We start from the raw sequence: 14335 nt of genomic DNA on the forward strand, positions 1-14335 counted from the left end.
GATGAGTTTTTCTACAACAGTACATTATTACGCCAGGCTGTCGGAGGGTGCTGTACATGTTCGTTGCAAATCGTTATTTCTTCAAGTCATCGCCATTGCCACTTCAAAGTATGTCTGTTTGCATCCATCCCCAAATACATCCGAAGGACACTATATCTTGCAAACAGCCTACAATTAGATAACAACACTTTCGTACTGGCGAGCACAACCCCATCGAAGTTAAAACCATAATCGACGTAAACACCACAACCCTTTCTATCCTTTTCAAAACGAAGCACAGTTTAGTATTTTGCTCCGTCTAAATTTGGACTTGAATTTTTACAAGAGGTAAAATGACATAAATGCCCCGAGTGAGGTTCGAACTCACGACCTCGAGATTATGAGACTCGCGCGCTGCCTACTGCGCTATCGACATGAATATTGAACGCTATAACAAAATGGAACCAAGTGTCTTCCTTGAAACGCAAGTAAATCGAGCTTGCCAGGAGTCGAACCTGGAATCTCCTGATCCGTAGTCAGGCGCGTTATCAATTGCGCCACAAACCCACGTTAAACTACGAACATTACTAAATTTAACAAATAACTATTTGTTTTCGACAGAAAGTGATCAGGTTTGAATCATGTCTTTACTAGTGAAGTCATGTTTTTAAGCCTTTAACATGAATTGGATTTATTATTACTGTTCATACGATTTTCAGTGAATTGTTGATAAGGAGATTAAAACAGCCCGGTTAGCTCAGACGGTAGAGCGCGGGACTTTTAATCCTGAGGTCGAGGGTTCAAGTCCCTCATCGGGCGTGAAACGTAGGTTGTGTACTAGATATGTGGTAATGTTCGATATGGTATAATTATCCTGTAATTTGATGGTGCAGATAAACTGAGATAATCTGACTTTACATGAAAAACGTTAGCAAGGAAAAAATGGGCAACTGTAACGCACTCCAATTGCTATGCAGTAATCAGGGGTTTCGGCATATCAATGTAGAAACTTAGTGTTCAAGCCACGGTATGATATTCATCAAGGTTCTATGGTGTAATGGTTAGCACTTCAGACTCTGACTCTGACAATCTGAGTTCAAATCTCAGTAGGACCTATTTTAACAGATGGCGAGATCGTTGCAAGAAAGGCCAGTCAAGACTTTTTCCCACAGTGCAACCCTTTCATTTAGAGTTTATGCATTGCGTTGCTGATGGATTAGGGTACTTGGTTATGATGAGTTTTTCTACAACAGTACATTATTACGCCAGGCTGTCGGAGGGTGCTGTACATGTTCGTTGCAAATCGTTATTTCTTCAAGTCATCGCCATTGCCACTTCAAAGTATGTCTGTTTGCATCCATCCCCAAATACATCCGAAGGACACTATATCTTGCAAACAGCCTACAATTAGATAACAACACTTTCGTACTGGCGAGCACAACCCCATCGAAGTAAAAACCATAATCGACGTAAACACCACAACCCTTTCTATCCTTTTCAAAACGAAGCACAGTTTAGTATTTTGCTCCGTCTAAATTTGGACTTGAATTTTTACAAGAGGTAAAATGACATAAATGCCCCGAGTGAGGTTCGAACTCACGACCTCGAGATTATGAGACTCGCGCGCTGCCTACTGCGCTATCGACATGAATATTGAACGCTATAACAAAATGGAACCAAGTGTCTTCCTTGAAACGCAAGTAAATCGAGCTTGCCAGGAGTCGAACCTGGAATCTCCTGATCCGTAGTAAGGCGCGTTATCCATTGCGCCACAAACCCACGTTAAACTACGAACATTACTAAATTTAAGAAATAACTATTTGTTTTCGACAGAAAGTGATCAGGTTTGAATCATGTCTTTACTAGTGAAGTCATGTTTTTAAGCCTTTAACATGAATTGGATTTATTATTACTGTTCATACGATTTTCAGTGAATTGTTGATAAGGAGATTAAAACAGCCCGGTTAGCTCAGACGGTAGAGCGCGGGACTTTTAATCCTGAGGTCGAGGGTTCAAGTCCCTCATCGGGCGTGAAACGTAGGTTGTGTACTAGATATGTGGTAATGTTCGATATGGTATAATTATCCTGTAATTTGATGGTGCAGATAAACTGAGATAATCTGACTTTACATGAAAAACGTTAGCAAGGAAAAAATGGGCAACTGTAACGCACTCCAATTGCTATGCAGTAATCAGGGGTTTCGGCATATCAATGTAGAAACCTAGTGTTCAAGCCACGGTATGATATTCATCAAGGTTCTATGGTGTTATGGTTAGCACTTCAGACTCTGACTCTGACAATCTGAGTTCAAATCTCAGTAGGACCTATTTTAACAGATGGCGAGATCGTTGCAAGAAAGGCCAGTCAAGACTTTTTCCCACAGTGCAACCCTTTCATTTCGAGTTTATGCATTGCGTTGCTGATGGATTAGGGTACTTGGTTATGATGAGTTTTTCTACAACAGTACATTATTACGCCAGGCTGTCGGAGGGTGCTGTACATGTTCGTTGCAAATCGTTATTTCTTCAAGTCATCGCCATTGCCACTTCAAAGTATGTCTGTTTGCATCCATCCCCAAATACATCCGAAGGACACTATATCTTGCAAACAGCCTACAATTAGATAACAACACTTTCGTACTGGCGAGCACAACCCCATCGAAGTAAAAACCATAATCGACGTAAACACCACAACCCTTTCTATCCTTTTCAAAACGAAGCACAGTTTAGTATTTTGCTCCGTCTAAATTTGGACTTGAATTTTTACAAGAGGTAAAATGACATAAATGCCCCGAGTGAGGTTCGAACTCACGACCTCGGGATTATGAGACTCGCGCGCTGCCTACTGCGCTATCGAGGCGACCACTGTTATAGAACGCTATAACCAAATGGAACCAAGTGTCTTCCTTGAAACGCAAGTAAATCGAGCTTGCCAGGAGTCGAACCTGGAATCTCCTGATCCGTAGTCAGGCGCGTTATCCATTGCACCACAAACCCACGTTAAACTACGAACATTACTAAATTTAAGAAATAACTATTTGTTTTCGACAGAAAGTGATCAGGTTTGAATCATGTCTTTACTAGTGAAGTCATGTTTTTAAGCCTTTAACATGAATTGGATTTATTATTACTGTTCATACGATTTTCAGTGAATTGTTGATAAGGAGATTAAAACAGCCCGGTTAGCTCAGACGGTAGAGCGCGGGACTTTTAATCCTGAGGTCGAGGGTTCAAGTCCCTCATCGGGCGTGAAACGTAGGTTTTTACTAGATACGTGGTGATGTTCGATACGGTATAATTATCCTGTAATTGGATGGTGCAGATAAACTGAGATAATCTGACTTTACATGAAAAACGTTAGCAAGGAAAAAAATGCCGACGAGGTGACCGAGCGGTTAAGGTGAAGGACTGCTAATCCATTGTGCATTGCACGCATGGGTTCGAATCCCATCCTCGTCGAAAGGAGTATTTAGGCTATCGAAGTAAGCAAGAAGAAACTCCTGTGGCCACATATCGCAGATCTTCCGGTTGAAGAAGTCGGAAGAGAAATCAATTTATTAATCGGTATGGACTATGCCCATCTACTGGTAATTCAAGAATACCGATGCGGAAAAGACGGGGAGCCCATTTCTTCATGCACCCGACTCGGATGGATTATTTGAGGTGTAACAAACACACAAGTCAGGCAGAGTTCCGTCCGGAATTATCAAATCGTCAGTCATGTCACTCCAGCCACCAATCCGAACGAGTTCAGCGGATCCCGATAAAGACTAAACGCTGGAACAAGTGAAAGAAAATTTCAGCAAGTTGGAGTCGAACTGTATTCCCGATTTCCCGTAAGGTAAGACAAATTACATTTCTTACTTCGCATGCTTAATTAGGCAAGTGACGTGACAAAGTGGAGGATAACTGGGAGAAGTTACCCGAAGGGTTACTGGTCAAAGTTTCGTTTGCAGTATGGTTTACATGGGCACCCTCAGTTCTCGTAACACTACACAGATGGCTTTTTGCAGTTATCGTAACACTACATAGATGGATGCACTAGTTTTTGGCAATTATTGATTGTAATCAACAATTTTATTGCATTTCAATGGCAGTAATCGGTAGCTTACAATTTTTTACATCTATTCTGAAAATTTGGCTGCAATCGATTCAGGCATTTGATCCAACGGAGTTCTGGTTACTTTTTGACAGAATTTCAATAGCTGTTACAGCAGACGATAATACAGAGACATGTGACAGGAATATAAACGTAACGTGACAATCGACTACTATTGTATGATAGAATAGAAGTCACTGTATGTTATCACCGAACGCTATCAATCTCCAGTAACAGAAGTGCTGGTAGGTAGTTACTTAAATTTAATTTTAACAAGATCCGGTGTGACGTGGGGTGGCGGGGCGAAGCCTCCGCCGCACCAAAGTCACGCCTTACCCTTACGCCGCGCCATATCATATTAGGTTTTTTTGGAATTTAATTTTTATTTAATGTTTGGATAGAAACATGCGGAAATATTCTTTTAATCTCTTTCTCGATTTATGCTTATTACAATCTTCCGGAAACTAAGGGCATAAATTTTTTTTAATGTTATTAATTCATCTTAATAATAGGCCTACCTTTATAACCGATGCGGAAAAGACGGGGAGCCCATTTCTTCATGCACCCGACTCGGATGGATTATTTGAGGTGTAACAAACACACAAGTCAGGCAGAGTTCCGTCCGGAATTATCAAATCGTCAGTCATGTCACTCCAGCCACCAATCCGAACGAGTTCAGCGGATCCCGATAAAGACTAAACGCTGGAACAAGTGAAAGAAAATTTCAGCAAGTTGGAGTCGAACTGTATTCCCGATTTCCCGTAAGGTAAGACAAATTACATTTCTTACTTCGCATGCTTAATTAGGCAAGTGACGTGACAAAGTGGAGGATAACTGGGAGAAGTTACCCGAAGGGTTACTGGTCAAAGTTTCGTTTGCAGTATGGTTTACATGGGCACCCTCAGTTCTCGTAACACTACACAGATGGCTTTTTGCAGTTATCGTAACACTACATAGATGGATGCACTAGTTTTTGGCAATTATTGATTGTAATCAACAATTTTATTGCATTTCAATGGCAGTAATCGGTAGCTTACAATTTTTTACATCTATTCTGAAAATTTGGCTGCAATCGATTCAGGCATTTGATCCAACGGAGTTCTGGTTACTTTTTGACAGAATTTCAATAGCTGTTACAGCAGACGATAATACAGAGACATGTGACAGGAATATAAACGTAACGTGACAATCGACTACTATTGTATGATAGAATAGAAGTCACTGTATGTTATCACCGAACGCTATCAATCTCCAGTAACAGAAGTGCTGGTAGGTAGTTACTTAAATTTAATTTTAACAAGATCCGGTGTGACGTGGGGTGGCGGGGCGAAGCCTCCGCCGCACCAAAGTCACGCCTTACCCTTACGCCGCGCCATATCATATTAGGTTTTTTTGGAATTTAATTTTTATTTAATGTTTGGATAGAAACATGCGGAAATATTCTTTTAATCTCTTTCTCGATTTATGCTTATTACAATCTTCCGGAAACTAAGGGCATAATTTTTTTTTAATGTTATTAATTCATCTTAATAATAGGCCTACCTTTATAACAGAATATTTTTATTATTCTATAACTATTCTATAGCTCTGTCTTTATAAAACTATACCAATACTACTATACCAACTAGAATACCCTTAACATTCCCTTCGGGTACCTTACGGCGTACGTACGCTGCCTACAGTTTTTATGTATAGTCGAGTAGTCTTGCCGTTCGCACAAACAATTGAGCTGTGCGGGCGCACCCCTGGGAGGTGTGGCGCTCAACGTTTTACACTCTGAATTGAACCGCTTATTTCACCATGACATCTAGTGCTGAATTTTTACACCTCTTGGTGAAATGACAGAATAGGGCATATAATAAGGGATCAGGTTGAAATCAATATAATTCGAATCAGTTTTTCACGCTGATTCTCATAGTATTTTTATTTTATTTTTAAAATTATTATTTCCCCAAGTAATATCTCTTCATAGTTGAGATAAACTCCCTCCCCCCCCCCACTTAAAAACGCACCCCACTCCATTTTTGGTGGACGACGTGACCTTCATTCAAATCACCCTTTTCGTGTTCCTCCTTTAGACCCTTAGGGCAAAAGAGGGTTGTAGGCAGCACGGTTGAGAGGGGGAGAGGCTTGGTTGCACTGATTGGCTGATACGTTTAAGCGGAAGATTGAGCGTTCACGGCTCAAACTGTAGCGTTTTTTTCGGATTTTTGACATCAGTTTTTGGGCAAACCAGACCTTTAAAAAAAACTAATTGTTCAGCATGAAAGATTTTGCCCCCCTCTACAGAGATCTCGCCCCGTTTTTTTTAACCCTTATTAGCAGAGATATTGGCAATTGAAAATCTTGAAAATTTTTCGTCATTTTCTGAAGATTTTCGCCATTGACGGACGTCATTTCGCCACTCCATCTAAGGGCCGATTTAGAAAAAAGCAAGGGAGATCTATTCTTCTGGCAATTAATTTTTTTAAGAACTCCAACTTCCCTTGCTTTTTTCAAAATAAGCTTTTTTGATTATTATTATCATGACTTAAGTCATGATTTTGACGTAAGTCAGTCGGTGACGTTCCTAACACTGAGATTATACACGATAGAAATTATTATACCATACTTGCGCGGACATTTCTGCACATGTCTTCATCTGTCTTTCTAAAATCTACCACAGGAAAATATATTCTAATTTGATAACTATTGTCAATAGCATCAAATTCGAGCGATTACGCAAAACAGGTGTTGCTTCTCATAGAGTTTGAGCTAAGTGGTGCACATATACTACTAACGCCACTGGCATGGAATAAGTTAGATAGTGTCTTCTAGAGATAAAAAAGAGATCCATAATAAGCTATTTGCTTTTTTAACCAAATATGGAGAGACTAATGCTATCCGGGCAAATAAAATTGGTGGAAAGCAATCATGTAATCTTATCGTACACGGAAAGTAGTTTTTAAATGTTACATTAAAATTTATTTTTTCTGTTCTTTCGGTGATAACGTTTTCACAAGGGTAAAACATCGAAATCAAGATACACACTAGCGCAATTGGGCTCGCTAACATCTTGAATACCTTATTAAAAACCAAACATTCTTCCGGCTTGTACACTGGGAATGGAATTTCAAGCCTTCTGGCCAATGAATAATGATTCTTGATAATCTTGCGTTTCCACCCACATATTGCGCAACTATTTTTCAAGAAAAAGTACAAAACTTTGCGCAACAAGAACACTCAAATGTTGTCCATTCCACAGATTTTGATCGCAACAGTCATACGTTTTATTATGTATTTCGCGTTTTTTTTCAACTTGTTTTTTGTTGTTGTAGGGTATTACTGCTCGTCGTTCGGATTCAGAAAAAAAATGTTGAATCCTCATTTTCCATAAATTAACTGCTGGTCATCCCTTGGACTTCTAAACGAAGGAATTTTTCCTATGTTGGACTTATATGTACTAGTGTTTTAAAAAAAACTTTTGCCAGCTTGCTACTACATCACCAACTAGTAAGAAAACAAGATTGTTTCATGACTCACGATTAATCTAATCATCAATTTTAAAAACTTTTTACCAGTGATTCCATTGATGGCAGCAGTGAAAACAATAGATGCAAGATAAACCAGGTGACGCTCTTATTAGCGAACTTAGTTATCAAGGAACTAGAAAATACATAAATCGTTCTTTTAATACTGCAAGCCACAAACTGTTACGAGACATGCTTGTTCATTGGAATATTTCTAATGATATAATGACGGACCATTTTTTTCGAACACAAGTCTTTTATACGTTATACGAATATTGAATAATTTTCTGTTTCATTCTTAATGAAATTAGTATTACTTGTTATTGGTATCATTGATTTTAAAGCTGGCCGTTCAAAAATTGTATGCTTGATTTCCAAACAAATAATAGTATGATTTGAATTTCCCAACAAATGCAAAATTGAGAGGTAGCATTTGAGATTTGGTGAAAGTTTTCTTTCAGATTAGAACTAAGCTGCATTCCCCCAAAAATGACTTTGCTTCTAAGGTTATTACCCAGATAGGAATTGTTGTCCCAAGGTGGGACCAAAGCCGTGCGGCTGGTGCGGTGGGCACAGGGGAATCTTGCAGGGCACAGGTCCCATTGCGAGCCCTTATTTGAATTATATTCCTAATATTCGCTCTACCTTTAACGGTGTAGACCCTTGTTTATTCAGCTCCTTCAAAGAAAAAGTAAACATAAAAATAAATCTGGCAACGCCATCCTTTAAGGACGGCGGTGCCTTCTCCCCTTTATCCTCAGAACCTTTTCAGCTCCGTTCAAGTACAGTCACTATGACAAGTGTTTCTTCTTCTGACTCTCGTAAGCGGCAACGTGCGCTTGACTCACGTGGTCTTTTCGGTGGCCAAATGGGTGGTACTCTTTCCATCCCAAGTGATAGTCCGAAAGATATTCCTGATCAAAATCCTGACGATTTTGACGATGGTGATGATGGCGATAGTGTTGCTTCTCACCATAAGAAGAGACCTCGTTCTCGCTCCAAGTCAAACTCTCCACATCGCAAACGTGCTACTCCTGGAGTCCCAGACGGACCGTCTGCCAATGTATGTATGGTAAAGAAATCAGGTGTTGGCACGATTCGTGGCTGGATGAAACATGGCATTGAATCGAAACAAGAGGTTGTTACTCTTCGCTCTTCTTACAAGCCGTCTTTTGAAGGCAGTTTTGAGCTAATGGCTCCCGAATTGGACCCGTCGATGGTACGTAAATGGCTTCGTAATATTGGTGATACATCCGAGAAACCCAAATTAAAAGATTTCTGGGAGAAAAACCTGTTAACCCTGCAACGGGAAATTAAAGATGTATTTGAGCCTCTTATCTTTTTGTTGAATTCCGTCACGGAGTCTAATGAAGCTCATTTGCCAGCTCAAACAGCCACTCGCTTGTTAGGTCACGTGTTTGCTCACATGACTCAGATGCGTCGCTTTAATGCCATGCGCCACGTGGCTCCGAAATTCTCCAGCATGGTGATGGATCCTCTGCTTTTCTCTTCACGTGAACACCGTTATCTCTTTGGAGAAAAATTTATTACCGCTCTTGACAAGGAGGCGGAATTGGATTCCAAGATGGATAAAATTGGACGCTATGGCGGTCATTCTTCTAGCCGTAAGGGCAATTATTCAAATCGCAAAGGCGATCAACAAAGTGGCGGTTCCCGAAACAACTATTCCAACAGCTATTCCAACAACAACAACAAGGGTGGAGCCAACTGGAATTGGGGAAAACAGCAGCCTCAGCAGCCAAAAGGAAAGCAGCAGCACGGCTCATATCAAAACAACAAGTACGTTAAATTTTCTTCATCTGTTTCTGATGATTCCTTTGTCGGCGGACGACTTTCATCATTTATAGACGCTTGGCGTGTACTCACTGACGATCGATGGGTCTTAGATATCATTGAATACGGGTACAAAATTGAGTTTCACCACCCTCCGGTTCAGGACAATTGGCCATCTGAAATTGTATTAGATGCGGAAAAATCGGCCATTTGTGATGCTGAAGTTAAAGCGCTTGTCAGCAAAGGTGCAATTGTTATTGCTCCGGATGGTGGTGGATTTATTAGCAACTTTTTTATCGTCCCGAAAAAGACTAAAGGCAAATTTAGGCCTATTTTCAATCTAAAGAATCTAAACCTTTTTGTCTCCTATGAGCATTTTAAAATGGAAGGTATTGAAAACCTCAAGTATTTAATCCGTAAAAATGATTATCTAGTGAAACTTGATTTAAAAGATGCGTATTTTTTAGTTCCAGTGGTTAAAGAACACCAAAAGTTTTTAAGATTCTTCTGGAAGGGCATCTTGTATCAATATGTTTGCCTCCCATTTGGTTTGTCGTCGGCCCCTCGCGTATTTACTAAAATTTTGAAACCTCTAATTGCTCGACTACGAGCTTTGGGAATTCGTCTAATAATATATTTGGATGATATTCTTATTATGGGCTCTTCTCGTGAAGAAACGATTGATCATGTCCGTATTACTATTAATTTGTTGCAATCAGTTGGGTTTTTAATTAGCTGGGAAAAATCTGTCCTTTTCCCTTCCCAGACGATTGAATACCTCGGCCTCGATATTGATTCAAGAGTTTTAACTCTGGCTCTCCCCCCATCTAAAGTCGATTCTATTATTGGGTTGTGTGAATCGCTGCTTAAAGCAGTACAAGTTAAACTACGGGACATTGCAAAAGTTCTAGGTAATTTCTCTTGGTCGATTCACATGGTCCCTTTTGCCCAAGGTCATTCGAGACTTTTACAACAATTTTACATCCGTTCGATACATTGTTCTCGAGATTTAAATAAGTTTGTCACCCTCTCCCCCGAAGCATGTCTAGACTTGAAATGGTGGGTGAACCACCTTAGGCAATCCAACGGCAAGGCCATTCTCCCTTCATGCCCAGACTTGTCCGTTTTTTCTGACGCCTCTTTACAAGGCTGGGGTGCTGTCTGTGACGGCATTACATCAAGGGGCCCTTGGCCACAGGCGGACAAGTCACGCCACATTAATGAACTTGAGCTGCTAGGCGCCCTTTATGCATTGCAAACTTTTACTCGAGAATCAAAAGATATTACGGTTCAATTATTTTTAGACAATTCCACCGCGGTTGCGTATGTTAATAAAGGCGGTGGTACGCGCTCTCGTTCACTTTCTGCCATTGCATCTGTAATCGTTGAATGGTGCGAATCTCGCAACATTTCTATTTTAGCTTCACATTTACCGGGAGTTTTAAATTCCATTGCAGACAAGGAGTCACGTTCGACGCTCGATGCGAGCGACTGGATGTTATTGCCGGACAGGTTCAAAGCTCTGCAGCGAATTTGGCCAACGGAAGTGGATTTGTTTGCATCGGCTTGGAATCGCCAATTGCCAAAATTTGTGAGCTGGATATATCCCACAGCCAAATGCGACGGCAGTGAATGCCTTTTCTCTGAATTGGTACAATCTCCGAGCGTACGCTTTTCCACCCTTTGCCTTAATTCTCCGATGTCTGGCCAAAATCAAGAAAGAGAATGCGGATCTGGTATTAATTTGCCCGTTATGGCCTTCGCAGCCTTGGTGGCCGCTGCTATTGGAAATGGCAATAGACACGCCACGTGTCTTCCAGTCCCATCCTCTTCTTCTTCAGTCGAGCGAATCATACCCGCATCCACTACTACAGTCGGGCAAGCTCCTCTTGTCCGCCTGGATGTTATCCGGCGCCGGTTCCAAGAGCGAGGCTTTTCGCCACAAGTTATCGAATTGTTGTTGGCCAGCTCCCGTTCCTCTACAGCAAATGCCTACCAGTCCGCCTGGAACGCTTGGCTACGTTGGAATATGGCAAGGGGTTTCGATCCCTTGTCTAACTCTTAAGCTAATATTTTACAATATTTAAATGATCAATTTCACTCAGGCTTGGCGTCCCAGACAATAAATTCCCATCGTTCTATGCTATCCATGACTCTAGATCCAGTTGAAGGGCATAAAATCGGGGAGCATCCTTTGGTGGTTCAATTGTTAAAGGGGTGTTTCAATTCAAAACCACCGCGTGCGCGTTACAACAAAATGTGGGACCCTGATGTGATTCTTAATCATTTTGCTTCATTGTCAGACAATAAGGATTTGTCTTTAACCATTCTCTCTCACAAACTTACAATCTTGATTGCTTTGGCATGTTTGTTACGAGTTTCAGAATTAGCTGCTATCTCTGTTTCATCTATACATTTTTCTGACTCAGTCGCCACTTTTTCTATTCTTCGCCCCCGTAAGACGCAGCACCAGGGCCCTTTGCGCTCTTTTTCCCTTCCTCGACTTTCTGGGCCTTCTTGCCCGATCGACTGTCTTGCTGCCTATGTGGATCGAACTGCCGCTTTGCGTCAAAAAGACTCCGACGTATTGTTTATAGCCTTAAAACGTCCTCATAAGGAAGTGGGCTCTTCGACTGTCGCGAGATGGATTAAACAAGGTTTGATTTCAGCAGGCATCGACAGCGATTTTGGGGCCCATTCGACTCGGGGTTCAGCTTCTTCTAAAGCAGCGCAAGCGGGAGTCCCTGTTGATCACATTCTCAAAGCAGCTAGCTGGAAGACTGATTCGGTGTTTAATAGATTTTATTTTCGCTCGTCTAATCATAACGAAGTTGCGCAGTGTGTACTCACACAATCAACGTCTAATCTTTAAAGTCACCGTTAAAGGTAGAGCGAATATTAGGAATATAATTAAAGATTATTCGAGGGTCGCGAAGCGACCCGACGAATAATATAGATTATATGAATAATAGAAGCGAGACCTTTAACGGTCTCGTTTCTCCCACCCTCTCCTCCCTCATCTAATTAACCTATTTATTTTTTGTTATTTAGGAAGCGCAATTAACGACGCTTGCCCATTTCGTGCCTCGGCTCTTCATTGATAATCATCAAGATATTCTTCAGTTTTTTTGGTTGGACCTGATTGTGTTCATACATGTTTTTTGTGTTCAAAGGTTCTGAGGATAAAGGGGAGAAGGCACCGCCGTCCTTAAAGGATGGCGTTGCCAGATTTATTTTTATGTTTACTTTTTCTTTGAAGGAGCTGAATAAACAAGGGTCTACACCGTTAAAGGTCTCGCTTCTATTATTCATATAATCTATATTATTCGTCGGGTCGCTTCGCGACCCTCGAATAATCTTTAATACGTTACTCATTTTTCATCTTGTCGGATACGTCATTTTTTACTCCCTCTCGTATAAGTCTCTGATGCGTTCCGTTTTTATTTTTTGGCTCCTTCTCGACACTTAGAAAATTTCGGAGAAACTGTCTTTATCTTTTCGCGGCAAAGTTTGATTCTAAAATCTTATTATTACCTTTATCTTCAAAATTGTAGACATGAATTCGTGGCCCATTTGTATAGTGCTGGCTTCTCACCACGACGATCTAGGTTCGATCCCCGGTTCAGGTTCCATATTTCTTCAACAATGCTGTTAGCGTGCAGTTGATTTAAGTAGTGTGCCCGATAACCCTTTGTATACTTTGGCAAATAAACTTTTCGTCCGGATATCCGGATCAGCGTTCGTGAAAAAATGTCGGGAAGGCAAACACTCATAAGAAAAAGAAGAGGAAAGAAAAAAGGAACGAAATTCAGAGTCCAGAAAAAGATTTATCCCTGAGGTATACTTATATACGAAGGTCCTTAACAATATAGGGTGTGGGGTATAGGGGGTAGGGTAGTAGTAGCTAATAGTGAAATTCAGAGGGTTTAATGTCCATTTAGTTATCCTTAATACGTTTCTTCCCTGAATGACCAATCGTCACCAAATTTTGTACATAATTCTCTCAAAATTTGATACATTGCGTAACGGGGTTTTCATTTGTTTTTATTACTGTTTTAGAAATTTAATTTGCGTATTTGTTACCTAGCTGGTTGCCGAATCCTTACATCCTTCCTTACATTCCAGTTAGTGAATTCGCTTTTTTTGCGTAACCTTCCAACTGTCAGTGCATGCTCAGCAGTGTAAACAAAAAGAAAAAAAAAGTTTGGATCTTCCCTAGCAAGACAAGTTCTCTGCTATGGGAGTGGAGAGTATTATTATTTGATTTGGTTTTTATGTTCGATTTCGATTTCATCTTTATTCTTCTTTTTACTTTGTATTTTCCCACTCTTATTTTTTTAACCCTTTTTGTTTTATTATTACCTCTTTTTGTTTACTATTTTTTATCTTGATTTTAATAAATTTGGTTGTCCAAGTAAAATTTCTATGCCTCCTTTTTTAACAGTTAGTCATCAACCAAGAAGTTGAGGAACATTTTAAAAATGTTAGATTATCTTCATTTTGAAGCTCTGGGTCATCTCTCCCTTCTTCCTCTGTCCTCTCCTCGGTCATCAAGATCTTCTTGCGGTCGTGAAGAGTTACCACCGATCTTCCACTTCAACTTCCACCTCCGTAAGCTTATTAAGAGGAATTTTTCAAAAATTACAAACTTAGTTTTCCTTTCCGACTTGATCGAGATTTGAACCGAACCGGAAGGGAAAAAATGGGTATCATGGTAGCTCGCTATCTATTAGCCAAGACTCATGTAATGCAACATGTGACCGCATGATATAATTGTATTGTTACTATAGTAATAAGTGTTACTTTAACTTAATCTAAACATGAAGTGCGACGTGGGGTTGCGGGGCGAAGCCTCCGCCACACCTAAGTCGCACCACTCATAATATTGACAGAATATTAGTCAATTAGTTAATAAGAATCAAATCGTTTAAGAGAATAAAGGGAAACAGAATTT

General features: G+C 40.4%; 1 protein-coding gene and 8 non-coding genes across 9 annotated transcripts; 6 read left to right on the plus strand and 3 right to left on the minus strand.

The window, feature by feature from the left end:
* Window positions 1–473: 473 nt before the first annotated feature.
* Trnar-acg lies at window positions 474–546 on the minus strand. Its single transcript has one exon. It is a non-coding gene; the product is annotated as a tRNA-Arg (tRNA).
* Window positions 547–725: 179 nt separating this feature from the next.
* Window positions 726–798, plus strand: Trnak-uuu. The gene has a single exon. It is a non-coding gene; the product is annotated as a tRNA-Lys (tRNA).
* A 224-nt stretch (window positions 799–1022) lies between these two features.
* Window positions 1023–1094, plus strand: Trnaq-cug. The gene has a single exon. It is a non-coding gene; the product is annotated as a tRNA-Gln (tRNA).
* An 843-nt stretch (window positions 1095–1937) lies between these two features.
* Window positions 1938–2010, plus strand: Trnak-uuu. Its single transcript has one exon. It is a non-coding gene; the product is annotated as a tRNA-Lys (tRNA).
* A 756-nt stretch (window positions 2011–2766) lies between these two features.
* On the minus strand, window positions 2767–2839 carry Trnam-cau. Its single transcript has one exon. It is a non-coding gene; the product is annotated as a tRNA-Met (tRNA).
* A 64-nt stretch (window positions 2840–2903) lies between these two features.
* Window positions 2904–2976, minus strand: Trnar-acg. The gene has a single exon. It is a non-coding gene; the product is annotated as a tRNA-Arg (tRNA).
* Window positions 2977–3155: 179 nt separating this feature from the next.
* On the plus strand, window positions 3156–3228 carry Trnak-uuu. The gene has a single exon. It is a non-coding gene; the product is annotated as a tRNA-Lys (tRNA).
* A 128-nt stretch (window positions 3229–3356) lies between these two features.
* Window positions 3357–3438, plus strand: Trnas-gcu. The gene has a single exon. It is a non-coding gene; the product is annotated as a tRNA-Ser (tRNA).
* A 5004-nt stretch (window positions 3439–8442) lies between these two features.
* On the plus strand, window positions 8443–12519 carry LOC124348590. The gene is made up of 2 exons (XM_046798807.1): window positions 8443–9387; window positions 12433–12519. The coding sequence occupies exons 1-2, from the start codon at window positions 8456–8458 to the stop codon at window positions 12443–12445; spliced, it is 945 nt and encodes a 314-aa protein (XP_046654763.1). The 5' UTR covers window positions 8443–8455; the 3' UTR covers window positions 12446–12519.
* Window positions 12520–14335: the final 1816 nt, after the last annotated feature.

Source organism: Daphnia pulicaria, chromosome 7, assembly GCF_021234035.1.
Source record: "Daphnia pulicaria isolate SC F1-1A chromosome 7, SC_F0-13Bv2, whole genome shotgun sequence".
NCBI classification, from domain to species: Eukaryota; Metazoa; Arthropoda; class Branchiopoda; order Diplostraca; family Daphniidae; genus Daphnia; species Daphnia pulicaria.